We start from the raw sequence: 26,502 nt of genomic DNA, 5'->3' as shown, positions 1-26,502 counted from the left end.
ATGTTGGCCAGGATGGTCTCGATCTCTTGACCTCGTTATCCGCCCGTCTTGGCCTCCCAAAGTGCTGTGATTATAGGCGTGAGCCACCGCGTCCGGCCCTTGATTGTCTTTAATATTATTTTCTTCATACTAAAGAGGCAGAAAATATTTTATATACAGAGGAGCTAGATTGCATTCGTATCGTTTCCAAGCTTTAATTTTTCATGATTATATGCAAAATTCTATAGCAGCAGCATTTTTTTACCTTTTTATTGACATGTGACTTATATATAATAGTTTACAAATTGTAAATATACCTCAGTGGGTTTTTACATTTGTACACACTCAGGTATTTACCTCTCAAATCAAGATATAAAACTCTTCCGTCCAGCAGTGTGCTTTTTTTTTTCTTTCTTTTTTTTTGAGATGGAGTCTTGCTCTGTTGTCCAGGCTGGAGTGTGATGGTGCAATAGCTCACCACAACCTCTGCCTCCCGGGTTCAAGTGATTCTCCTGCCTCAGCCTCCCAAGTAGCTGGGATTACAGGTGCCAGCCACCACGCCCGGCTAATTTTTGTATTTTTAGTAGAGTTGGGGTTTCACCAGGTTGGACAGCCTGCTCTCCAACTCCTGACCACAGGTGATCCACCCACCTCAGCCTCCCAGAGTGCTGGAATTACAGGCGTGAGCCACCACGTCCGGTGGCAGTGTGCTTTTTTTAGTGTGATAGAAACTCATTTTCCCTAACAAAAAGCTACATGTTTTTAAAGCATGCATAGGTCGCAGTCCCTGTTATTTTTAGTAACAGGGGTTAAGATAATGACATTGTTCATATTCTGGGGTTTTTCTTTCTATCTCTAATAGGAGAGCCTTGCTTGAGTTATGAGTCTTGGGCAGCCTTGGGTTCTGCCACCAACTGGCTGTGTGACACCAGGCAGGTCACTTCCCCTCACCTTCATTTTTTTTCTCTAATTGTCAACAATAGGATGGGGTCTTTAAGGCCCTTTTGGGCTCTGACTGCCAATTCTAGCCTCTAGGGTAATAAACCTGCCACTTGTTGAAAGCTCACCTTCAGCCTGATACTGTGGTGCATTGTTTCACTTGATCTGAACTACCCCATGCCGTTAGTATTAAAGAATGCCAACTTTTAGATAAGGAACTGAAGCTGATAATGATCACTTGTGTGACTTGGCCAATGTCACACGGCTAATAAACGGTGGAGCTGAGCTTGAACCAAACCCGGCTCAGCCTCCCAAGTCCTAACCTGCTAGCCACGCTGGGGAAGGAGTGTGGGTACCTCGTGTGGCTCGTGGCTGGCGTTGCTTCAGATTCTTCTTTCCTCTGGGTCTGCAACCAGCTAGAAGCCTGGATAGTCCTGCTGTGAGTCTGGCCTCTGTTTCTGTGTGCCGGCAGTGGCTTTCCCCTTTGAGGAAGAGCTGTGTTCTTGAGCCTATAGGTAAATCATCTCCCCAACTAATCGGAGCCTCAAACATTTGCACAACCTTGGCTCCAGTTGGCTTTTAAATCAAATGTCTTCCACTTTAGCCTTTGAACTGAGTTTCCTCTCCTCCTGTGTCCCTTGCTCCCTTTAACAACTCCTTTCTGCTGTCGTTTTGTTTTGTTTTGTTTTGTTGCTGGACTCTTGTTTAAATATTCAGGAATGCCTTGTTCCAGGATAAAACGTAGCTGAAGAGTCACTGGTCAGAAGCACCTCCAGGGGACCCTGGGCGGGGTCACTTGTTCTCAGGCCGCCCTGCTAACCTTGAGTGAGCTAGTCTCTACACCCTGCACTCCCTGGTCAACAGTCTGATTGGTTTCCCTAATCAGCTTGCTCTCCAGGCTGTGCCAGGACTCTCAGCTGGAGGAAGTCTCTAAAGCAAACAGGAAGCACAAGAGACACTCATCAGCTTTAATTGCTCACCCTTTTACCAGGAAGGACAAAACATACGAAGTGGCCGACTTCGTGGATTAGAGGAGAGAAAGGTGAAACTTTTGGAGGGAGGCTAGCGGGAGCAATTGCAGCAGCATCTGGTGTCTTGGAGAAGGCTCCAGTTGCTGAGTGAAGCTGAAGACCCCTCCCACATTCATAGTCTTACACGTGCACAGTTAGGGGTTGTGCACAGCGCTGATCGGGGGTGCCTTTCTGTCTCTTGGATTTCTCCCTCGTTCCTATATCAACCATAGCTCTCGTGCTTCGATCAACTGCTTAAAATCACTCTGGGAACTTATTTTTAAAATATTGATTTCTGGACTCCACCTCTAGAGATTCTAATTCAGTTGGTCAGGGTATTTCTAAAGGCCCTAGGTGATTCTGGTGAAAAAGAGTTTGACTGGAGGCTGAAGTAGAAGGATTGCTTGAACCTGGGAGGTCAAGGCTGCAGTGAACCGTGATTACACTACTGCTCTAGCCTGGGCAACAGTGAGACTATCTCAAACAACAGCAAAAAACAAACAAACAAAAAAATTACAGGTGGCTCACACCTGTAATCCCAGCACTTTTGGAGGTTGAGGCATGCGGATCACTTGAGGCCAGGAGTTTGATACCAGCCTGGCCAACGTGGTGAAATCCCGCCTCTACAAAAAGTACACAAAAATTTAGCCGGGTGTCATGGCATATGCCTATAGTTCCAGCTACTCCTAGAAGCTGAGGCATTAGAATCACTTGAGCCTGGGTGGCAGAGGTTGCAGTGAGCAGAGATCGCCAGTCTGGGTGACAGAGCTAGATTCTACTCAAAAAAATAAAATAAAATAGAAAAAATTTGAGACCCACTGACCTGTAGTGTCCAGAGCTGAGGGAACCCCAGAGCCGGGAAGAACAGTGCCCCATTTTTCTTTCTCTTTCTCTCCCACCCTTGGCCCAGAAGTGCCTGTGCATGGGGTTGGAGTGTTTAGGAGCTTAGATCCCTTCTGCCCTCTCATGTGCATTGTATTAATAGGAGAATAGTGTGACTCCAAGTCCTTATACATTTTCTCCCCTTTGCTGTGGAAGACATGAGGTTGGGACTGGTGCTTGTTCTTAGTGGCCTCTGAACAAGCCAGGGTTTTGATTTGGATGGTGAGTCCACAGCAAGGAGAATCTTTCTCCCTACATCTGAAGCTCCAGCACTGCCATCGTACTCGTGAAAAAAAGTCAACTTTTTTTTTTTGAGACAGAGTCTCAGTCTTTTGCCCCAAGCTGGAGTGCAATGGCGTGATCTCGGCTCACTGCAGTTTGTTTCCTGGGTTCAGGCAATTCTTGTGCCTCAGCCTCCCAAGTAGCTGGGATTACAGGCGTGTACCACAAAGTCAGCTAATTAAAAAAAATCAACTTTGACTGTAACTTTAGCTCTTACGGAGAATTCGATTTTTGTCTCAAGACTTTGAAAACTGTGTCAGTTTTGGTTATAATTCCATCACCTGACTGCACAAGTGGATAATTTTTGCCAGGGGTTCAAGAGGAAAGATTCTCAGTCAGACGCCCATCCCTGGGAGGTAGGACAGCTCACTGAATGCATTCACCTTACTACCTACCATGTCTTCAGTTTCTCAGGCTTGAGGGGAGAGGGTATAATGCTTCCTCGGGCTCTCAGTCTGGCCTTCACCTGGCTTAGACACCCTCATACCTCCGTGTGCCTTTCCTAGCAAAATTGGCTTCCTTGGGCTTTGTTGACTGCAAAGGTTGGACACCACTGCTCATGTGATCACCAAGCAGGGCCGGGAAAACTACGAGGCAACAGACCATAAAAAGTGCTGTGTGTGCCTGCTCAGGTATCTCTGGAAGGCAGGATCAGTGACCAGGCAGAACATGTCACCAGCTAGTTTATGCCAGGGAGAGCCTGAGTTCAATGGGATGGCCAGAGTCTGTTCACCAATAGTCTTGGAGAAAGTGTTAGAAATAACCATGTCAGTACTCTTAGCTACTGTTTACTCAACATGATGTGTGTGAGACACCTGGCAAACACTGCCATTAACCCTGGTGTGCCCCATGTTAGTAATGAGAACACTGAGGCTCAGCTCAGGTGGCTTCTACAAAGTGATTCAGAAGTGGCAGGAGATAGTCACACGCGTGGTGCGGAAAGCCATCGTCTGTGCTCACTCTCTCTGTGCCAGATGCTCCAGCCCTGGCTTTGCTTCAGTGGCACCTGCAGATGCTGGGCCCTGCTCCAAACCTTCATGGGAATCTTGAGGGGCTGGCTGCACAGATGACTTCAATGTACAGGCACCGTTGAGAGCCACTGCAGGAGAGTTTTTTGTCTCCCCTTCTGGCTTGTTTTTAAAAATCACATTCTGTCCCTCTAACCCTGTGGTTTGGTAGTGACAAGACTTAGATCTGTTACCTCTATTTTTCTCAACCTGTAGGTGCTGGTTACTCCCCATCCCGGTACCCTCAGCACCAGCTGCTTTGGTTTTTCTGGAATCAGAAACTTGGTTTTCTATTACCATCTCCCAGGTCATTCATACCTCCTCCTCTAGTGCCCCAGCCACAGACTGTTGCTCAGCCAAGACTCTGTGTCACGTGGATTCATGGTAATAACCAACTTGTAATTCCACTGTGGTTTTCCCTCTGTCGCTGTCGTCCTGCCTGGCTCGGGGCGGCTCCTCCCACTGTTGAGGACGCTCAGAAACTGCAAGATTACTGTGACTGTTGCTAAAGCCAGCTAGAGCTAGACCTTCCTGGACCAGCAAAGCTGCTGCCACAAAAAGAGAGTCTCATTCACCTAGCAGCCCTAAACCAAACATAGGGCAGGCACTGCCTCCACTCTTCTTCCACAGCAGGGAAGATGGCATCGTGTCTGTGGTGGGGCTGGGGGTTCTGTCACCTGTAGGCTCGGTGACCATGAGCAGGACATTTAATATATGAATGTTAATTTATCTATCTGAAAAATGGAGGTTGTTGTAAAGCTTGAAGGAGATAATGGTTGTGCAATTGGGAAGTGAGGCGGGAGGTTGCGTGAGGCCAGGAGTTGGAGACCAGCCTGGGCAACAGAGTGAGACTCCGTCTCTGCCAAAAAAAAAAAAAGAAAGAAAATTTTAATTAGCTGGGTGTGGTGGTGTATACCTGTTGGGAGGCTGAGGCAGTAGGATCTTGGAAGCTGCAGTGAGCTGTGGTCACACCACAGGTTGCCTCACAGGTTGCCAGCCTGGGCAGCACAGTGAGACCCTGTTTCTTTAAAAAATAAAAAAATTATTTCCTTCAGTCAGCACTCTTTGAGTTCCTAGTATGCACATAGGCACTGTGAGGAGGGCATCTCTAAGAAGTAGAAAGCGCAGACCTTGTCTCTTCATTAACTGGGGTGAAATGAGAAAGTATCTTAAGGCTGGGCGCGGTGGCTCACGCCTGTAATCCCAGGACTTTGGGAGGCAGAGGCGGGCGGATCACAAGGTCAGGAGATCGAGACCACAGTGGCAACACAGTGAAACCCTGTCTCTACTAAAATTACAAAAAATAGCCGGGTGTGGTGGCGGGCGCCTGTAGTCCCAGCTACTCGGGAGGCTGAGGCAGGAGAATGGCGTGAATCCGGGAGGCGGAGTTTGCAGCGAGCAGAGATCGCGCCACTGCACTCCAGCCTGGGCGACAGAGCGAGACTCCAGCTCAAAAAAACAAAACAAAACAAAAAAGCTTCTTAAACTATGAAATATTGAAATGGCATAACTTTGAAATATTTACATGGTATTTCTGGTTGCTAATTGAGACCCACCACCCCGTACTTCCTTCCTTGTACTTTTGGGGAAGAGGTGGGCCCCATTTCAAACCTCTTTTCCTTTGGTTCTGTCCAGAAAGGAAACTGTTGTTTCTGGCTAGTGAATCATTCTTCCTGAAGCTCACTTTTTAAATGAGTTGCTGGGAGAACTTGGATGTGGAAAACGATTTGAGGTTGAACAAAACAAGCCCTTTGCTGTCAGCTTCTTGCATGAGTGTGCACCATTTGCTTCCCACAGACACCTCCTGTTCATCCACATTGCTGTCCCTTGACTCTGAGGGAATGTACTTCCCTTGCTCAGGGACAGATCACGGCTCTCCCTGGGATCTTAGACTCCATTATGCAAAGGGAAGCCTAATAAAAACCTTTTCTTTCCAACCCAGGTTCAAACGCTGAACGGTGTTTAGTATTTAATACCTACTCACAGGACCTGTTTGTAAAATATTCTGTATATATCCTGATGTCTGTTAACATCAGATGTATATGTCTGATGAAGACATCCACTTATGTCTTCTAGAGGCTTCTAGAGATAGGCTCCTCATGTGTCTTTGCAATTCCAAAACTTACCAAAAACAAAAACCTGAGCCTCTGAAGCTGTCGCCAACCAAGTGATTCAGATGTCGGGGCTGGAACACCAGTTGTTGGGGGTGCAGGACTTGGTCTCTGCCCTCCCTCACCTCCTGCCTCTTCTTTCTCTCCATCACCCCATCTCTGCCAGTAGAGAATGGAACTGAGGTCTCTATTGAAAAAGGGAAAGTTGGTAGCTGTGCTGACTGCGGCAGAGCTCTGACTTCGGTGTGTGTTTCTGTGTGTGTGTGTTTCGGTGTGTGTTTTGGTGTGTTTCTGTGTGTGTTTTGGGGTGTGTTTGTGTGTTTCTCTATGTGTTTGCTTTGTGTGTGTTTCGGTATGGGTTTGTTTCTGTGTGTTTTGTTTTTTAATGGGCGCGAGACTTTGGCCCATCAAAAATGAGAGAACTAGGGAAGAAGGCTCAGGATGAGAGAGTGAAACATTGCTTTGATTCTGGTGCACAGAGGAGCACAGTCCAGCCTTACACTGAAAGTCGGTCAGTCCTTCTGAAGGTAGCAGGAGAAAAATGGCTATGTTAATAACAACTTGTGCTGGCCAGGCCATGGTCCCTGAATGCCCAGCCCACAAGGTTGTCCAAGCACCTTTTCTGAGGAGCTTTCTACCAGGACTCCCTGGGCCCCTGTCTGCCTTACCATTGTGGTCCTGGCTACCAGACTGGAACTTCATTGTTGACCTAAATCCTAGTATCTTCCTAAGCTTTTTTTTTTTTTTTTTTTTTTTTAATTTTGCCGCAAAAGCCTGTTGACTTAACTGTCACCAGGCTGTCACACATTCATTCGTCACCTGTGTGTGTTTATTTTTAAGTGAATGTACATATTTGGGACCCAGAAGTCAATGTGTTTGCTCAGAACCATGAGGCTGAAGTTGGGAGACCATTCTCCTCTTTACGGCTCAGATGGTGGTAGAGCCGGTAGACGTCTAATGTAGCCCAGGGAGGTGAGGTGAGGGGAAGCAGTCAGCTAGGTCTTAGTGAGGCCAGAGAGAAAGATCTGTAATTTAAGGACACACTGGGCAACGGCCTCTGAACTAACCCAGTACTTCTCATTTCTCCCCTACAGTTGGAGGTCCCCCTCCCCACTAAGTGCCTCTCTGCATAGCACCGGTCCCCACCCGCACACTCTCTGGACCACTACAGCTGGACGGGCAATGGCGGGTCGGGGAGGCGCAGCACGACCCAATGGACCAGCCGCTGGGAACAAGATCTGTCAGTTTAAACTGGTTCTGCTGGGGGAGTCTGCGGTGGGCAAATCCAGCCTCGTCCTCCGCTTTGTCAAGGGACAGTTTCACGAGTACCAGGAGAGCACAATCGGAGGTGAGTGGGCACGAGGGAGTTGGGGAGGGGCCTCAGGGTTGCCAAAGAAATGCTTTGACCTTGAAGAGATGGGAAGCTGCCTGCCTGCATTAGAGACTAAATGCGTCTGTGGTGGCAGCTGCACTTCCTCACCTGGGCTCTGGAATCGAGCCCAGCACCTGGTCTCTATGCCAGAGTCCCCTGAAGCATTGCTAGTAAGCATTCGCTGGAGTGGAAAGCCAGCTTCCCATCCTGTTTCTGCCCCTTCCTGATTTGTGTGGCCTTGGCTGAGGCCCTTTCACTGCCCCGGCCTCATGGAGGGAGAGGCTGGCTCTGGATCTTCGAGGCCCCTTCTTACTATAACGGGTGGTCCACGTGCCCTGGCCTTTCCCACTTCCAGAAGGAGGAGCAGCCTGGTGAGTCAGAGCTGGGTGATAGGTGGGCGTTTCTGAAGCTGACTTTCTGGAGCTCACAGCCTGTTGTTGATTCTCCAGTGGTCAGCATTTAGGATGTGAGTGAGGGTCTGGCCTCAGCTTCTTGCCTCCGTGGCTAGCACACACGTCAAGAGGCAGGGGCCAATGCTGGCGTTGGCCTTGAGTCATCCTTTCTCTACTTTCTTGGTTGGTAGGAGGTTTCCAGGCAGCTGGAAACAAAATGGGCCGTGTCAGCAGTCTCCCTGCTGCCTCCTCAGCATTTGGGTCAGGAGCTGGAGAGGGGAAGTGAGGCAGTGCCCCAGGTCCCTCAGTACGCTGGGGGAGGGCAGACCAGGAAAGCAGCCTTCCTCACACGGCTGTCTGGGGTCCTCTGCTGGGTCCAAGGGCAAAGGGGCCTTTCGCTGTCTGTTCCAGCTCTGGACTCCTCCTTTGAAGTATGTGTACAGGCACCCTGCCTTCCCCTGTCTAAGGAGTCACCTCTTAGTGACTGAAGGTCGGGTCACAGGGTGGCCATACAGGAACGGGTCTGGGTCAGAGCTAGGGGCGGTGGCTAGCTGGAGTGCCTGGAGGTGGCAGGGGTGGTTGGGAAGGCGGCCACCCAGCCTCAGCCTGGTGGTAGAACAGTGTGTACTTCCCCAGCATAGCTAAGTGTGTGAGAATGTCCTCAGGAAACCCAAGGTCAGTGACACCCCTGGGCTGGAGCAAACTGAGGGGTGGAGAGGTCCCCAGCTGGTCTGTTCTCTGAGTGGCGGGAGGAGGAGGTCTGAGGGCGCTCACCTTTCTGTGCTTGGAGTCAGGCTTCCCCTAGACTTCTCCTCTGCTGCCCCTGCTGCATTCCTCTTCCGAGCGTGGTCCTGAGACAACCCAGTGCATGCAGGCCTCCCTTCTGCCCTCGCCTAGGCTGGGTCTGCAAAGCCTGTGCAGACCCCATCCCCCAGACACGTACATAAAATCCAAACTCCACCCCTGCTCAGGCCTGCTTTGGCTCCTGGGTTGAGGGTTCTCTGTGCCCATCTCAGTGGTGGGCTTCTGCGTGCCAGAGCCTAGAAGCAGCAGCGGGATTGTGTGGGGTGGCTTCCAACTCACCCTTGCCCCTGAACACTCCTTCTCTCTTACAGCGGCCTTCCTCACACAGACTGTCTGCCTGGATGACACAACAGTCAAGTTTGAGATCTGGGACACAGCTGGACAGGAGCGGTATCACAGCCTGGCCCCCATGTACTATCGGGGGGCTCAGGCTGCCATCGTGGTCTATGACATCACCAACACAGTAAAGATTTCCCCTTGCCTCTTCCTCTTCCCTTCATCTTCTCAGAGTCCCAGGGATTGGGTTATCAAAGCCCCGATTTCAGGCCGCTTAACCCTCTGTTCCTGGGTGGCGGGTGGGCAGATTTCCTGTTTGGGGACATTACGTCAGAATCTTTAGGTGGCAGTGTCTTAGATAATTTGGCTGTGCCAACTTGAAAGTCTCTAGTGGGTGGCCCTGGGCAGAATGCCTTCTCTGTCCCTTCGACATTCTGTCCCTGTCTCCTCAGGATACATTTGCACGGGCCAAGAACTGGGTGAAGGAGCTACAGAGGCAGGCCAGCCCCAACATCGTCATTGCACTCGCGGGTAACAAGGCAGACCTGGCCAGCAAGAGAGCCGTGGAATTCCAGGTGAGGAGATGACAGACGTGGGGGAAGGAGTGGAGCAAGCAGCTCCTCCGCCCTCGTCGAGGTTGCTCAGGGGCTTTGAGAAGGGCTGCGCTAGGAGGCAGCGGGGAAGCTTCCATCTGCTGAGCCTCTCGTGCCTCAGGCATGGGCCTAACATGGCTCCTGTCTGTAATCCCAGTGCCTTGGGAGGCTGGAGTGGGAGGATCACTTGAGGCCAGGAGTTGGAGACCAGCCTAGGCGACATAGTAAGACTCTCTCTCTACAAAAGATTTGAAAATTAGTTGGGCTTGGTGGCACGCACCTGTAGTCTCAGCTGCTCGGGAGGCTGAGGCAGGAGGATTGCTGGATTCCAGGAGTTTAAGACTGCAGTGATTGCGCTACTGAACTCCAGCCTGAGCAAGAGTGAGGCCCCATCTCTTAAAAAAATAAAAACAGCCAGATGCGGTGGCATACGCCTATAATCCCAACACTCTGCAGGCTGAGGTGGGAGCATCACTTGAGCTTGGGAGTTCGAGACCAGCATGGGCAATGTGGCAAAACCCTGTGTCTAAAAAAAATACAAAAGTTAGCTAGGCATGGTGGTGTGCTACTCAGGAGGCTGAGGTGGGAAGGATCACTGGAGGCCAGGAGATTTGAAGCTGCAGTGAGCAGTGATTGTGCCACTGCACTCCAGCCTGGGCAACAGAGTGAGATCCTGTCTCAAAAAAAAAAAAGAGAGAAAGCGTGGGCCTAAAGGGAATTACCTGTCACCTGTCTCTCCCTGGTTCTCTTTCTTTGGTGGTAGGGGTATTGTAGATATGGATCACTAGCCTGCTGCTTATCTTTTCTTGTAAGTTGACTTTTTAATTAAACTTACTGAAAAAGAAATGTCTCTGCTAACCCTAGAAACTCAACTTTTCTTCTAATTTCCCCAGTTTCTTGTCCTTCCAGAAATATGCACGTGTCTTTTAATCCCTTTCTTTACATTGATGGCAGTGTGCTATACATACTGTATATGGTCATTTTTTACCAATCCCTAATAATAGCAAAAGACTGAAAACAGTGCTGCAGTAGACATCCACATACTTTTGTGCTTTTGTGCAAACATGTAAGTGTATTTGTAGGTTAACTTTCTAGAAGTATTTCCTAGCCTAGTGATTTTGAAGAGCAAGAAGGCAGGGTGGACCTAGGGAAACCTGGGTAAGACATCTGCCAGTGATTGTAAGCTGAGAGGTGCTATACATGAGCGGGGAAACCCAGATCAGGGCAGCCGTAGGCCTGAAAAACCCCTGTGTGTGTCCAGCTGATCTCTATTATGATAAAGCCCTCGAACAGGGAAGGTTTGTATCCTGGGCCCTGGCCCCTGCCAACATTTCCCTCTCACCCTGTCTCACCTCCATCCAAACCAGGAAGCACAAGCCTATGCAGATGACAACAGTTTGCTGTTCATGGAGACATCAGCAAAGACTGCAATGAACGTGAACGAAATCTTCATGGCAATAGGTCAGTTGCTTCTCCTCCCCTCCTCTCTCTGCCACACCAAGGGCATATCACCTGTCTGCTGGTCTAGAGTGGGCCTGTGGGGTCCCTTCATCACTTTTAACCTTCTGATAAAATTGTTTTCGTCTTCACCTGACTCCCAGATGTAGATGTCGGTTGTTCACCCGAGAAGTTCCTGAAGCCTGGGCCAGAGTCTCAACATTTCACTCTCTGAGCCTGTAGCCTGCCATCCATTTCAGAGCCTGCCTTCACTACCCCTACCCACTGCCTAGGAGTTTTTAGCTCATTTGGCTCTGGAATCTTCCTTCCTGGGTTGCAGATCCTGGCTCTACCACTCATTAGCTCTGTGGCCTTGGGCAAGTTATTTAACCTTTCTTTGCCACAGTTTCCTGAAAACACTCAGAATGCACCTGACCCATAGAAGCCCTCAATATGTGAGTTATCACTGATTGGGTGTAAAGGCCAGAATCTACTCCAGTGGAACAGAGAGAGTTACTGGGGTAACCCCCACAAATGCACTTTTCACCCTCCCAAACAGCTAAGAAGCTTCCCAAGAACGAGCCCCAGAATGCAACTGGTGCTCCAGGCCGAAACCGAGGTGTGGACCTCCAGGAGAACAACCCAGCCAGCCGGAGCCAGTGCTGCAGCAACTGAGCCCCCCTTGCCTGCCCGCTGCCCCCACCTCCTCCACCTGAACGACCCGACTGGAATCCACTCTAACCAATCGCACTTAACGACTGGGGCCACCACTGGGGGGGCAGGGGGAGGGGTCCACCATGATTTCTCCATATAATTTTGATCATAGGCCAGAGTGAGTTATTCCACCTGCACCTTTCTGTACAAATACTAATTCAATTTTAAGTCTTAAGTCACTTTTTTAATATATATGATCTTCTGCTCTTCCCACTTCCTCCCCTTTCTACTGCTCTCCCATTTTCCCTTGCTGGGAGTAGCCACATGCTCTTGTCCCCCCACCCTTGTATATGGGGACAGTGGGGTCAGAGCAGCTACCCTTTCTTTCCCTCCTGCGGAACAGCAGACCCAGCAAGAGCATCCACATCCTCACCTTGTTCGGAGTGGTCTTGGGTTTGGGCGGGGGGGCAGACCTTGGGAAGGGGCTTAGGAAGGGAGAGGCAGCTCTTCCTTCAGCTGGCTCTCATCAGGCTGCAGTCCCCCTCCCCGCCCCCACCTCCCTGCTGGGAAACCACAGCATTATCACAGCATTATTGTGACAGCCACGAACCCATTGCCCACAACCCTTCCACCCTTGGTCACCCCGACCTCTGGCTCTGAGCCCTGTTCTGACCAAATCACGATGATGAGTATTTGGGGGTGGGTGGGTAAGGGGGGGAGTGGGAGGGGACGGAACCAACTTTTCTGTATTTTGTATTGTATGTTTTCTTCAACATGTAACCAATCAGTATCTTGTCAATATAGTCAGCCGATCGATCGACCTCACACCTGTCTTCCTTGTCTTTCTCTGGCAGTTTATCAGACAGTGCCCTCTGTAGTTGAAATTGATTTAAAATGAACCACTGAATCTTGTTAAACAAAATCTTCCCCTCTAATATGAGGGGATGCTGGCGGTCATGGTAACCAAGAGAAAGAGGCTCTTACTGTTAGCAGCCCCGATGAGGTGGCTGACCTGGGCTGACCACGTTTGAAGTTTCAGGGCCTGTATTCACTTCTCCACCACTCCCTTCCCTTCCCCCACCTACCAGATCATACTGGGGTGACATGCAGTCTGTATTTGATGATCATTAGTCTCTGAAACACCAGAAACAACCTCTTTGGGTTTTTTTGGTTGGTCTTTACCAGTGAGAAGGTCTGGATCCTCTCTTTCTGAAGAGGAAGGAATCCCAACAGCCCCTGGAACGCTGGACTGGCCTTTTTTTTTTTTTTTTTTTTTGAGATGGAGTCTCGCTCTGTCGCCCAGGCTGGAGTGCAGTGGCCGGATCTCAGCTCACTGCAAGCTCCGCCTCCCGGGTTCACGCCATTCTCCTGCCTCAGCCTCCCGAGTAGCTGGGACTACAGGCGCCCGCCACCTCGCCCGGCTAGTTTTTTGTATTTTTTAGTAGAGACGGAGTTTCACCGGGTTAGCCAGGATGGTCTCGATCTCCTGACCTCATGATCCGCCCGTCTCGGCCTCCCAAAGTGCTGGGATTACAGGCTTGAGCCACCGCGCCCGACCTGGACTGGTCTTAAGGCCAAGACTGCAGCCCCTGGCTTTCCTCACCACCTCTGTCCACAGCATCCCACACCACATCCAAGTTGCCCCAACGCAGCTCTCTACTGGTTCTGGAATCAGGTCTGGGCACTCAGCTCTCTGCTGCTCCCTGTCAGAGCTGCTGCTCAGCTAGGACCACACTCCCCTCTAATTTCTCCCAGGGCCACAGAGGCCTGATTCCTTTTTTTTTTTTTTTTTTTGAGACAGAGTCTCTGTTACCCAGGCTGGAGTGCAGTGGTGTGATCTCAACTCACTGCAGCCTCCACCTCCCGAGTTGAAGCGATTCTTCTGCTTTGGCCTCCCAAGTATTACAGGCACCTGCTACTATGCCCTGCTAATTTTTGTATTTTTAGTAGAGACGGGGTTTCACCATGTTGGCCAGGTTGGTCTCGAACTCCCGTCAAGTGATCCACCCGCCTTGGCCTCCCAAAGTGCTGGGATTACAGGCATGAGCCACCACAGGCGGCCTTTTTTTTTTTTTTTTTTTTTTTTTTTGAGACAGCCTCACTCTGTGGCCCAGGCTGGAGTGCAGTGGCAGGATCTTGGCTCACTGCAACCTCCCTCTGCCTCCCAGGTTCAAACGATTCTCTTGCTCAGCCTCCCGAGTAGCTGAGATTACAGGCGCACACCACCACACCTAATTTTTTTTTTGTTTTTTGAGACGGAGTCTCGCTCTGTCGCCCAGGCTGGAGTGCAGTGGCCAGATCTCAGCTCACTACAAGCTCCGCCTCCCGGGTTTACGCCATTCTCCTGCCTCAGCCTCCCGAGTAGCTGGGACTACAGGCGCCCGCCACCTCGCCCGGCTGGTTTTTTGTACTTTTTAGTAGAGACGGGGTTTCACCGGGTTAGCCAGGATGGTCTCGATCTCCTGACCTCGTGATCCGCCCGTCTCGGCCTCCCAAAGTGCTGGGATTACAGGCTTGAGCCACCGCGCCCGGCCCACACCTAATTTTTGTGTTTTTAGTAGAGATGGGGTTTCACCATGTTGGCCAGGCTGGTCTCGAATTCGTGGCCTCAAGTGATCTGCCCGAAGAGGCTTGATTCTTGGTGGACCACCACCTTGGGGGCGCCTTTCCTGCCTCCTGTGCCTCCAGTCCCTCTACCTCTGACCCCCATCCCCAGGAAAGACAACGGACACCAAGGCTGCCGCACATCGGGTCGTTTGTTTACTGGGTCAGGTTGGAAGCCTTAGAGCCAAGGCTGAGTCTCCAGGACGGTCCTGTATGGGCTTCAGAGAGAGCCAGCGCCACACACTGGCCTCTGACCCATAGCTGCCCGGAGGGGATCGGGCAGCAGGTTATGGCGGTAGGATTCAGGTTGGACGGGAGCACCTTCTGTGACATGCGGTAACTGACCCTTTCCGGGTCACTGCCGTCCAGTTGCCGCTGTCCGGTCACCATCAGCCATTGGCCGTCCACCTGCACCACCAGCTCCTCCGGGGCGAAGCCGTGGATATCCATCTTCATTTGGAAACCCGTCTGTGGCATGATCATTGTCCTCCTGCGCTGGCGGACTCTCCCTGAGCAGCCGCACCGGCATTGTGGCTACCTGGTTCCGTTCAGCGAGGCCCACGCTGGGACACCGGGATGCCACCCGGCTCTCGGAGAAGGTGTTACCGATCGGCTGCATCCGAGTCAGCAACTAACTGCTGTCCAAGGGCGCGAGGCTCCGAGCGCAGAGCTAGGCGCGCGGACGCCCGGAGAGGGGCGTCCCGTGGCCTAGCCGAGATCAGCTCCGCTCGCTCGGTTCCCTTCGCTTCTGCAAACGTTCGGAATCAGTCACGCCCATCTTACCTCCAAGAGCCAGACTGTCACCGCCCTGGCGCGCCCGCAGCTACTCTCATCCTAGACCCTGACCCTTTCTCCGCCCTTCCCCACCTTCGTTAATGGGCCCCGAGGAGGCTGCAGCTGTGAAAGAACTGGATCCTCGACCAGGCCAGACCCGAGGGAGCCGGACCGCGGTGCAGCCAACAGCAGATTGATCCCCCAGCTGGAAGGGGGCTGTCTTGCCTTCTAAGGACCAGGCCTGGGGCAAGGATTGTTCCCAGACAGAGTCAGGGGAGGGCGGCCTTTCTGGGTCATCCACCCTACCTCTCCCTGACCACCCACAACCCCACGCGGACACGCGAGACGAGGAGGCGGACTGGTCTCTCCGGCTGCATTAATTCATCCGCCCCCCGGGGTCTCCTGTGATGCAGGCTGTGGTCTGGGTTCGGGCCACAAAGATGAAGATGCAGTCGGGGCTTTAGGAGAGCGGCTCCCAGTGCGCAGAGAAAGGCTTAGCCCTCCCCTGCCTCACCCTCCACAGTAGCCTTCTTGGTGACCATCGTAACCACAGCTATGCCTCTGGTGCTGTTAATTGATTTTTTTTTTTTTTTTTTTTTTTTAAGAGTCAGGGTCTTATTATGTTGCCCAGGTTAATCTCGAACTCCTGGGCTCAAGCGATCCTCCCATCTCGACCTCCCAAAGTGCTAGGATTACAGGCGTGAGCCACCTCGTCCGGTCTATAAACTTTATTTTTAATTTTTTTGTAGAGGTGGGGTCTCCCTATGTTGCCCAGCCTGGTCTCGAACTCCTAGGCTCAAGCGATTCTCCTGCGTGAGCCAGCCACCCGGCCTGATAAACTCCCTTTTGTTGAGTGATACTATTAAATACATACAGAAAAGCGCACGAAAAGGTGCAGGTGAATGTCAGGAGGAGAACACACCCAAGTCACCACCACACTGCTGCAGAACTGTTGTTACGTCTCATCTTTACCGCAGCTGCAATTCCATGTCCGGAGCCGCGTGGGGCAGGGCCTGTGCGCGAGTTGGGGGAGGGGGTTAAGTGGGAGAGAGGCGCAGGAAAGAGGCAGACCCCACGATTGTCCCCAAGACTCCTTGTCCCCAAGAGGACAGCCATCGTGACTCTCCCGGACACCATTAAAAGAGATTACAAGTGAAGAGGGGTCAATGTGGGGCCTTCGCTCAGGCCTCACTTGGCTATCAGGGGCCAAGAGACCAGACAGAAAAGTCTGGAAGCTGGAGGCAGTGGGGGAAGGCGCTGGAAGACTACAACTCCCGTCACGCGCCGCGCAGCGACGCCTGCGCACTGAACGCCGGTTGCCCATGCGGCCCTAGGGCTGGGAGCGCGGCGCCGCTCTCCGCTGCGGGGGAGGCCATGGCGGAACCTTCCCAGGCCCCGACCCCGGCCCCAGCTGCGCAGCCCCGGCCCCTTCAGTCCCCAGCCCCTGCCCCAACTCCGACTCCTGCACCCAGCCCGGCTTCAGCCCCGACTCCGACTCCCACCCCGGCACCAGCCCCTGCCCCAGCTGCAGCCCCAGCCGGCAGCACAGGGACTGGGGGGCCCGGGGTAGGAAGTGGGGGGGCCGGGAGCGGGGGGGATCCGGCTCGACCTGGCCTGAGCCAGCAGCAGCGCGCTAGCCAGAGGAAGGCGCAAGTCCGGGGGCTGCCGCGCGCCAAGAAGCTTGAGAAGCTAGGGGTCTTCTCGGCTTGCAAGGTGGGGGCGGGGCCTGGGGTGAAGGGGCGGGGCTTGGGGCATCCCTGGGCTCGGGTGGGAGTGGGGTCAAAGCTCTGGCTGCGGAGCGGCTCTTGCCCCAGAGGTATAGATCATTGACTGATCCTTCCGCCTCTAGGCCAATGAAACCTGTAAGTGTAATGGCTGGAAAAACCCCAAGCCCCCCACTGCACCCCGCATGGATCTGCAGCAGCCAGCTGCCAACCTGAGTGAGCTGTGCCGCAGTTGTGAGCATCCCTTGGGTAAGGCAGGCAGCGCCCTTGGAGCTGGGGGCAGCTGCTTGGACAGGGTGACAAGTGCCACAAAGCCTCATCTCTGAAAAATCAAAGATGCCTCGAAGGAGGGATTGGGTTGGGGGGTGTGTATGCACCAAGGGAGGGGAAAGGAAATCTCTCAGCCCAGAAGAGGCCCAGGCAACCCAATGGCTGTTATCGCAGCAGTCAGTCTCACTATTGGTCACACTGGTTGGAGGGACGGAGTGTGCATCTTGGTTGGCTGTGAAGAGGGTCAAGAAGCCTTGTTGATTTCTTCTATCAATTTTTCCCAACTCTGCCATCTGTCTTGCAGCTGACCACGTATCTCACTTGGAGAATGTGTCAGAGGATGAAATAAACCGGCTGCTGGGGATGGTGGTGGATGTGGAGAATCTCTTCATGTCTGTTCACAAGGAGGAGGACACAGACACCAAGCAGGTCTATTTCTACCTCTTCAAGGTGAGCTTCTACTGAAGGAGGGTGTGAATGAAGGAGGTGGGGCCTTGAGGGCTTGTCTGCAGCTCTGCCCCGCTCCCCTCTATGCCCCTTCCTCTTCTCTCTAGCTCCTGCGGAAGTGCATCCTGCAGATGACCCGGCCCGTGGTGGAGGGGTCCCTGGGCAGCCCTCCGTTTGAGAAACCTAATATTGAGCAGGTGGGATAGGGAAATTGGAGATAGCGGAGAGGAGAATTGGGGACAGCTTGGAGGAGTGGGGAGCCTGTGTTCTCCATCCTCCTCAAGCTGAGAACAGTGGGGAGGTTCAGAGAAGGGAGGGTGTTTTGTGCTAACCTCAGGGTGGGCATGGTGGTAGGGAGGGGGCAGAGCTTTTCTATAGAGAGCACCCGAGAGAGAGAGGAGAACCTTGTCCCTGGCCTCAGGGAGCCTCTTCCTTTGTCTAAGAAGGCCCTGCAGGCTGCTCACATCTCATTCCTGGTTTTATTCCCCACCCACCCCTTCTCAGGGTGTGCTGAACTTTGTGCAGTACAAGTTTAGTCACCTGGCTCCCCGGGAGCGGCAGACGATGTTCGAGCTCTCAAAGATGTTCTTGCTCTGCCTTAACTACTGGAAGCTTGAGACACCTGCCCAGTTTCGGCAGAGGTCTCAGGCTGAAGATGTGGCTACCTACAAGGTCAATTACACCAGGTAGGCTCAGCCAGGGGCAGCTTCGGGGGAGGCTTGCAGGCCCAGCCTGGGTTCAGTGGTTTCCGCCCTCACCTGTCTCCCCCTCAACTCCCTACTCCAGATGGCTCTGTTACTGCCACGTGCCCCAGAGCTGTGATAGTCTCCCCCGCTACGAAACCACTCATGTCTTTGGGCGAAGCCTTCTCCGGTCCATTTTCACCGTTACCCGCCGGCAGCTGCTGGAAAAGTTCCGAGTGGAGAAGGACAAATTGGTGCCCGAGAAGAGGACCCTCATCCTCACTCACTTCCCCAAGTAAGGCTCCTTCTGGCCTATCAGGATTTGGCCCCAAGTTCACATCCTCCCTGTTGTCCCCTTTTTTCCAGGAAGGCTTCCTGGATTGGTCCCTCCTCTCCCTCCATGGGCCTTCTGGGATCTGGGCGTCTACCTGGCAGACTTGCCCATGGCCCAGAAGCAACTTGCTAGTACTAGTCTGGGGATGGCAGGTACATAGCCCAAGCTAACGCTGCCCCCACCCCACCCTACGCCCCGGTAGATGTTACTAATTGTTTCCCATGGGGGCCTGGACACAGCCTCAGACTCCTTCCCTGCACAGCTCTCCAAGAAATCAGAGCTTATGCTTGAAGTGAAACCAATTTCTACTCCTGTTCTGGTCTTTTCTGTACAATTTTCTTCTGTTCGGCCACACCTTTTAAAATCTGGGTCATAACTCCCCTGTTCAAAAAACCCTCACTGACGAATCCTGGCTCTCTAGTGCCCTCCGCCATCAGGTGGGAACAAGAGATGGCAAGGTGGGGTGGAGTCTGAGCCCATTGTGATACTGAGGGCAGTGAGGGGATTCAGGGTGACAAGGTGCCCTCCCTGGCCACACAGCACAGGATGACATCAGCTCAGACCTGTCTCCCTGTGCTACACAGCATGGTGAAACTGAGCTGCTTTGATCTCTGTCCTGGATGTGTCCTGTTGTCTTACCTTCAATTGGAGGCTCCCAGAAGACAGGGGCTGTCCCCTCTTTCAGGTCCCCAGTTCCCTAAGAGCAGGGTCTGCTCTCACCAGCCTCCAGTCCCTCTGCCGCCTGGCCCAGGCTGCACCCTTGGAGAACAGAGTTGTGGGACAGACTGTGTCCTCCCTACAGATTCCTGTCCATGCTGGAGGAGGAGATCTATGGGGCAAACTCTCCAATCTGGGAGTCAGGCTTCACCATGCCACCCTCAGAGGGGACACAGCTGGTGCCCCGGCCAGGTATGTGCCATGGTATGCTCTGTAGGGTGTCTGGCCTGCCTGGCTGAGCTAAGCCTCCTGGGTGGAAGAGGGCTTAGCTGGGCCAGAGGCCCTGGATCCCACTGAGGGACCTGCCACCAGCTTCAGCCCTCCCGTCCCTGACTTCTCTCTCTCTCTGTCTCAGCTTCAGTCCCCCTGTCCCTGACCTCTCTCTCTCTCTCTCCTCAGCTTCAGTCCCCTTGTCCCTGACTTCTCTCCCTCTCTCTCCTCAGCTTCAGTCCCCCCGTCCCTGACTTCTCTCTCTCTGTCTCAGCTTCAGTCCCCCCGTCCCTGACCTCTCTCTCTCTCCCCTTAGCTTCAGTGCCCCGGTCCCTGACCTCTCTCTCTCTCTCTCCTCAGCTTCGGTCAGTGCAGCAGTTGTTCCCAGCACCCCCATCTTCAGCCCCAGCATGGGCGGAGGCAGCAACAGCTCCCTGAGTCTGGATTCTGCAGGGGCCGAGCCTATGCCAGGTAGATACTTGATCCCTGACCTCTGACCATCATTCACTCCTTCCCAAACCTTTTTTTACTGATCCTGACCAACCTTGCCTGCCTCCCCAATAGGCGAGAAGAGGAAGCTCCCGGAGAACCTGACCCTGGAGGATGCCAAGAGGCTCCGTGTGATGGGCGACATCCCCATGGAGCTAGTCAATGAGGTCATGCTGACCATCACTGACCCTGCTGCCATGCTGGGGCCTGAGGTGGGCAGCCCGACCTGCTGACCAGTTGGGGGACCCCCACCAACCTGAAACCCCAGCTCACCGCCCCTCTTCTGTGCCCAGACGAGCCTGCTTTCGGCCAATGCGGCCCGGGATGAGACAGCCCGCCTGGAGGAGCGCCGTGGCATCATTGAGTTCCACGTCATCGGCAACTCGCTGACGCCCAAGGCCAACCGGCGGGTGTTGCTGTGGCTCGTGGGGCTGCAGAATGTCTTTTCCCACCAGCTGCCACGCATGCCTAAGGAGTATATCGCCCGCCTCGTCTTTGACCCGTGCGTCCCCCAGAGAGCCCCTCCCCCAGGGCAGGACCCCCGGGTCCCTTCCTCCTCGGCCTCTTGACTCCTCAAAATTGGAGATCCCCTGCTCCCCACTTCTGAAGTTCAACCTTTGAGCATTCTTATTTCTCACTGCCCAACCCTGACTACAGTTCAGACTTCCAGGGCTCTGGGGACCTGAAGGAAACAGGCAGGGGCTGTGACGTGCCCACCTCTCTCTTAGGAAGCACAAGACTCTGGCCTTGATCAAGGATGGGCGGGTCATCGGTGGCATCTGCTTCCGCATGTTTCCCACCCAGGGCTTCACGGAGATTGTCTTCTGTGCTGTCACCTCGAATGAGCAGGTCAAGGTGAGTGCCGCTCCCTAGCCCACGGCTCGCTCCGGAGTTTGGGCCAGCTCGGAGCAGCGGGAGGTGTGGGATGCAGCAGCCCCTTGCTCTTCTCTTAGTGGCCCGTTCCTCACATCCCCACAAGGTGGCAGCCGTACTTTGATAACTGTGGATTAGGAAACCACCTGTTCACAGACAGAGCCCAAGAAGCGGCCACGCTTTGGTGACCTGTGGACTAGGATTTTCTTCATCACAAGAACATTTACATACATGGGGGAATTAATTACTTTAATTTTTATTTTTTATTTATTTTTTGAAACAGGGTCTCTCTCAGCCAGGCCGGAGTGCAGAGGCATGATCAGGGCTCACTGCAGCCTTGACCTCCCAGGCTCAAGTGATTCTCGTGCCTTGGCTTCCCAAGTAGCTGGGACTACAGGCATGCGCCATTACATCTGGCTAACTTTTGTGTTTTAGTAGAGACAGGGTTTTACCATGTTGCCCAGGCTAGTCTCCAACTCCTGACCTCAAGTGATTCACCTGCCTCGGCCTCCCAAAGTGCTGGGATTACAGGTGTGAGCCACGGTGACCAGCCGAACTAACCGTTATTACAGTAGTCCTATGCTGATAGCCTTGGCTTCTGTCCTTTGTTACAACAGACCCCCTCGTAGGGTCGCTGGCTCTGTGTGTCACATACCTCAGATCTGTGTGGCGCATCGTTGGCCCTGATGTGTGGGAGCCATTGCTCCTGCTCAGGCCTCTGGTGACTCCTTCTCCCTCCTCTCCCAACTCTGAGGCCCAGGGACTGGGAATTGCTGGCCTGTGTTGGGTTTGGACCCGGCCCTGCCACGGCTGGCAGCCTGACCTTGAACGCATTTCCTAACATAGCTGAGTTTCAGTTTTCTCTTTTCTAAAATAGAGGTGGTACTACTCGCCTCTGGGGTTGAGAATCGGTCTGTAAAACAGGAAGCACTGCACCTGGCCCAGAGTGAGCTTAGAAAGCCTCTACCTTTCACTTTCCCCCATAAACTCCCCTCCCTCTGTCAGCTGCCTTTCTTCCTCTTTGCCTGGATGCTCTCCCTCTCCCCACCTCCTTTCCAATCCACCCGCTCCACTCTGGGCTCTGAGACCTCTCCAGCACCAGGCCCATCCTCAGCTCCTGGTGAGTCCTGCTCCCCTCCCCCACAGGGTTATGGGACCCACCTGATGAACCACCTGAAGGAGTATCATATCAAGCACAACATTCTCTACTTCCTCACCTACGCGGACGAGTACGCCATCGGCTACTTCAAAAAGCAGGTGACCCGTAGCCTTATCCCACACTGGTCCTTTGCCTGAAGCCTGGGGTCATTCTGTCCAGCCCCTCTGTGGATGGAGTAGGAGTCCCTTTATGTCCCCTACTTCACCTGACACCTGCCAGGAAAGTCTCCATGCCTATCTTCTTTCCTCTGCTGCCACTGCCCCAGGGGAGAATGGGGGCCTATGGGGCCAGTAGAGCAGGCTGGAGGAACTGGGGGGGCCAGTAGAGCAGGCTGGAGGAATTGGGGGGCCAGTAGAGCAGCCTGGAGGAACTGGGGGACCAGTAGAGAAGGCCGGAGGAACTGGGGGCCAGTAGAGCAGGCTGGAGGAACTGGGGGCCAGTAGAACAGGCTGGAGGAACTGGGGGGCCAGTAGAGCAGGCTGGAGGAACTGGGGGGCCGGTAGAGCAGGCCGGAGGAACTGGGGGGCCAGTAGAGCAGCCTGGAGGAACTGGGGGACCAGTAGAGCAGCCTGGAGGAACTGGGGGGCCAGTAGAGAAGGCCGGAGGAACTGGGGGCCAGTAGAGCAGGCTGGAGGAACTGGGGGACCAGTAGAGCAGCCTGGAGGAACTGGGGGGCCAGTAGAGAAGGCTGGAGGAACTGGGGGCCAGTAGAGCAGGCTGGAGGAACTGGGGGGGCCAGTAGAGCAGCCTGGAGGAACTGGGGGGCCAGTAGAGAAGGCCGGAGGAACTGGGGGCCAGTAGAGCAGGCTGGAGGAACTGGGGGGGCCAGTAGAGCAGCCTGGAGGAACTGGGGGGCCAGTAGAGAAGGCCGGAGGAACTGGGGAGCCAGAGCAGGCTGGAGGAACTGGGGGGGCCAGTAGAGCAGGCTGGAGGAACTGGGGGGCCAGTAGAGAAGGCCAGAGGAACTGAGGAGTCAGAGCAGGCTGGAGGAACTGGGGGGCCAGTAGAGCAGCTTGGAGGAACTGGGGGGCCAGTAGAGCAGGCCGGAGGAACTGGGGGGCCAGTAGAGAAGGCCGGAGGAACTGGGGAGCCAGTAGAGCAGGCCGGAGGAACTGGGGGGCCAGTAGAGCAGGCCGGAGGAACTGGGGGGCCAGTAGAGCAGGCCGGAGGAACTGGGGGGCCAGTAGAGCAGGCCGGAGGAACTGGGGGGCCAGTAGAGAAGGCCGGAGGAACTGGGGAGCCAGAGCAGGCTGGAGGAACTGGGGGGGCCAGTAGAGCAGGCTGGAGGAACTGGGGGGCCAGTAGAGAAGGCCAGAGGAACTGAGGAGTCAGAGCAGGCTGGAGGAACTGGGGGGCCAGTAGAGCAGCTTGGAGGAACTGGGGGGCCAGTAGAGCAGGCCGGAGGAACTGGGGGGCCAGTAGAGAAGGCCGGAGGAACTGGGGAGCCAGTAGAGCAGGCCGGAGGAACTGGGGGGCCAGTAGAGCAGGCCGGAGGAACTGGGGGGCCAGTAGAGCAGGCCGGAGGAACTGGGGGGCCAGTAGAGCAGGCCGGAGGAACTGGGGGGCCAGTAGAGCAGCCTGGAGGAACTGGGGGGCCAGTAGAGCAGCCTGGAGGAACTGGGGGACCAGTAGAGCAGCCTGGAGGAACTGGGGGGGCCAGTAGAGAAGGCCGGAGGAACTGGGGGCCAGTAGAGCAGGCTGGAGGAACTGGGAGGCCAGTAGAGCAGCCTGGAGGAACTGGGGGACCAGTAGAGCAGCCTGGAGGAACTGGGGGGGCCAGTAGAGAAGGCCGGAGGAACTGGGGGCCAGTAGAGCAGGCTGGAGGAACTGGGGGGCCAGTAGAGCAGGCTGGAGGAATTGGGGGGCCAGTAGAGCAGGCTGGAGGAACTGGGGGGCCAGTAGAGAAGGCCAGAGGAACTGGGGAGTCAGAGCAGGCCGGAGGAACTGGGGGGCCAGTAGAGCAGCCTGGAGGAACTGGGGGGCCAGTAGAGCAGCCTGAAGGAACTGGGGGGCTCTTCGGGATGAGTCAGGAGTGGGCAGCTGACCTGGGACCTTTCCAGGGACAGTTCAAACCCTCAGTGCCCCAGGAGGAGGTTCAGGAGCAGGAGGTGTCCCATGGCACGTGCCACCCCTCTGGTGCTCCCAGGGGAGGGACTACAGAAGTTGGGAAATATGGATGGACTGGGTCATGACCATCCACCCCCCAGGGTTTCTCCAAGGACATCAAGGTGCCCAAAAGCCGATACCTGGGCTACATCAAGGACTACGAGGGAGCGACACTGATGGAGTGTGAGCTGAATCCCCGCATCCCCTACACAGAGCTGTCCCACATCATCAAGAAGCAGAAAGAGGTGGTGTGCGCACGTGCGCATCTGTGGGAGTTTTCATGAATGTGCATGCGGAGGGCGAGCGCACGTGTGTAGACCTGTACTACGTGTACATGCGTGTATGTGTGTGAGTGAGGAGGGGACAGGCCAGGATCTTGGTTCTTGCTCTGCTCCCTTGGGGAAGGTATGAAGGGAGGTGCTGGATTAGGTGGCATTGCATCTGGGTGGGTGCAGCTGGTGGCTCTGACTGTGGCCCTGGGAGGGGTTGTTGCTGGGGCTGGAGCTGGCCCCTTAGACCCTTCCTTCCCTCAGATCATCAAGAAGCTGATTGAGCGCAAACAGGCCCAGATCCGCAAGGTCTACCCGGGGCTCAGCTGCTTCAAGGAGGGCGTGAGGCAGATCCCTGTGGAGAGTGTCCCTGGCATTCGTAAGCAGAGGTCTCGGTTGCGCGGTAGTGGGGGCACGCTGCTTGGGGTGCGGATCGGCATTCTTAGAGACATTCTCCCCCTTCCCACTTTGCAGGAGAGACGGGCTGGAAGCCGTTGGGGAAGGAGAAGGGGTGAGTGTTTTGTCAAAGGAGCCAGGTTGGGGGCGGGGCAGAGGGACTCGGAGCCTCAGACTTGGTGTGTCTCGCCCCAGGAAGGAGCTGAAGGACCCCGACCAGCTCTACACAACCCTCAAAAACCTGCTGGCCCAAATCAAGGTGGGGAGACCAGGTTGCCTTTCCGGGGCCCCTGCACCAATGGCTGTGGCCTCTTGATGCAGTGTGAGGTGGGTGGCGTTCTCGGGCTGGCGTGGGTGCAGCAGGGCTGTCCCCAGCTCGGCTCTTCTCTCCAGTCGCACCCCAGTGCCTGGCCCTTCATGGAGCCTGTGAAGAAGTCGGAGGCCCCTGACTACTACGAGGTCATCCGCTTCCCCATTGGTGAGGACCCTCCATTCCATCTCCTTCCCCCCTCTTCCATCCCCATACCTGCTCCTGCCCTCACTGCGCCCTGCAGCCCCATGGGGCCCACCCCGGTGGACAGCCCTGCCATGGTCCTCAGCCTCTTAAAGCTGTGCTCCGCCTCCTGCTGCCCCAGACCTGAAGACCATGACTGAGCGGCTGCGAAGCCGCTACTATGTGACCCGGAAGCTCTTTGTGGCCGACCTGCAGCGGGTCATCGCCAACTGCCGCGAGTACAACCCCCCGGACAGCGAGTACTGCCGCTGCGCCAGCGCCCTGGAGAAGTTCTTCTACTTCAAGCTCAAGGAAGGAGGGCTCATTGACAAGTAGGCCCAGCTTTGGGCCACAGCCCTGACCTTGAATGTCTCCACCTCGGATTCTGATCTGATCCTTAGGGGATGCCCTGGCCCCACGGACCCAACTCAGCTTGAGACACTCTAGCCAAGGGCCCTCCGGCCCCTGATCCTGCATCCCTTTCTGGACCTTCAGGCACCCCCAAGCCTGCAGCTCTGTCCCAGCCTTCACTGTGTGTGAGAGGTTTCCTGGGTTGGGGCCCAGTCCCTCTAGAGTGGCTGGTGGGACGGGATGAACCTTGCCCAGCCGTGGTGGCCCCCAGACCTGGTCCCTAACAGCTTTGGAGGCTTGGATTCCCAGGTGGCTATTTCCCTGAGGACCAGGACTGCTCATTTTAGCTTGAGTGATGGCTTCAGGGATTGGAAGTTCAGTCCAAACTGGAGGGGGCCATGCCTTGTCCGGTACTGTACTGTCAGTCTCCCCCGGGGTGGGGGTATGGGGACCATTCATTCCCTGGCATTAATCCCTTAGAGGGAACAATAAAGCTTTTTATTTCTCTGTGTGATTGTTTCTTTGGTATAGTCCCAGCCTTAGCAGGCTCACCTTGGCCCCCCAGGGACCTCTTGCAAACTGGAGGCTGCTCTCCCCAGCAAGCCTCAGACCTGGTCCTGTGCTACACTTGCCCCCTGCGCAGCCCAGGTCTCACCTGCTCTAGTCGGGCAGACCTACCTGGCTGCAGCCCCCCACCTCTTCCCTCCTCCAGGCTGCTCCTGATCCAGATGCCAGGGCAGCAGGGGTCAGAACCTCCTGACTTAACCTTAACTTGGGTGGACGTGGTTACAACTGACCGCAAAAGGGCCAAAGCATAGAGGATCCCGTAGCAGTGAAAGAGTGCTTCCCTGTTAGCACACATGGG

General features: G+C 54.5%; 3 protein-coding genes across 4 annotated transcripts in view; 2 read left to right on the top strand and 1 right to left on the bottom strand.

Moving 5' to 3' along the window:
• Positions 1-12,563, top strand: part of RAB5C (RAB5C, member RAS oncogene family) — a 54,752-nt gene extending 42,189 nt beyond the window's left edge. Inside the window, exons 3-7 of the mRNA XM_050762832.1 lie at positions 7,305-7,558; positions 9,090-9,241; positions 9,507-9,629; positions 11,015-11,108; positions 11,644-12,563. Coding sequence (XP_050618789.1) covers positions 7,305-7,558; positions 9,090-9,241; positions 9,507-9,629; positions 11,015-11,108; positions 11,644-11,759 — 739 coding nt within the window. The 3' untranslated portion in view covers positions 11,760-12,563. The remainder of the gene's footprint in view (positions 1-7,304; positions 7,559-9,089; positions 9,242-9,506; positions 9,630-11,014; positions 11,109-11,643) is intronic.
• A 1,913-nt stretch (positions 12,564-14,476) lies between these two features.
• On the bottom strand, positions 14,477-15,045 carry HSPB9 (heat shock protein family B (small) member 9). Its single transcript, XM_050762961.1, is given in 2 exon segments — positions 14,477-14,807; positions 14,809-15,045. Coding segments are annotated over 2 exon segments (462 nt in total). The 5' UTR covers positions 14,962-15,045; the 3' UTR covers positions 14,477-14,498.
• Positions 15,046-16,302: 1,257 nt separating this feature from the next.
• Positions 16,303-26,144, top strand: KAT2A (lysine acetyltransferase 2A). 2 transcript variants are annotated; one of them, XM_050762609.1, is made up of 18 exons: positions 16,303-16,829; positions 16,966-17,089; positions 17,415-17,560; positions 17,665-17,754; positions 18,062-18,243; positions 18,344-18,535; positions 19,377-19,483; positions 19,862-19,972; positions 20,066-20,202; positions 20,284-20,492; positions 20,719-20,845; positions 22,010-22,120; positions 24,230-24,373; positions 24,662-24,776; positions 24,872-24,908; positions 24,989-25,052; positions 25,187-25,271; positions 25,429-26,144. In XM_050762609.1, exons 1-18 carry the CDS (start codon positions 16,491-16,493, stop codon positions 25,620-25,622), a joined length of 2,514 nt encoding a protein of 837 aa, XP_050618566.1. In that variant the 5' UTR covers positions 16,303-16,490; the 3' UTR covers positions 25,623-26,144. The 2 variants fall into 2 exon arrangements, with proteins under 2 accessions (XP_050618566.1, XP_050618567.1); XM_050762610.1 differs by having other exon boundaries at positions 25,393-25,440.
• The last annotated feature ends 358 nt before the right edge of the window (positions 26,145-26,502 follow it).

The sequence above is a fragment of the Macaca thibetana genome, chromosome 16, assembly GCF_024542745.1.
Source record: "Macaca thibetana thibetana isolate TM-01 chromosome 16, ASM2454274v1, whole genome shotgun sequence".
NCBI classification, from domain to species: domain Eukaryota; kingdom Metazoa; phylum Chordata; class Mammalia; order Primates; family Cercopithecidae; genus Macaca; species Macaca thibetana.
The sequence above is the reverse complement of the archived record's forward strand: the minus strand, read 5'-3'. Positions and strand labels throughout refer to the sequence as shown.

Bases quoted from the DNA above. Each gene is read 5' to 3' on its own strand.
- KAT2A (XM_050762609.1), top strand. From the start codon at position 16,491: ATGGCGGAACCTTCCCAGGCCCCGACCCCGGCCCCAGCTGCGCAGCCC. The intron at 20,493-20,718 runs GTGCGTCCCCCA...CCTCTCTCTTAG, and splicing joins GCCCGCCTCGTCTTTGACCC to GAAGCACAAGACTCTGGCCT. The intron at 24,909-24,988 runs GTGAGTGTTTTG...GTCTCGCCCCAG, and splicing joins CCGTTGGGGAAGGAGAAGGG to GAAGGAGCTGAAGGACCCCG.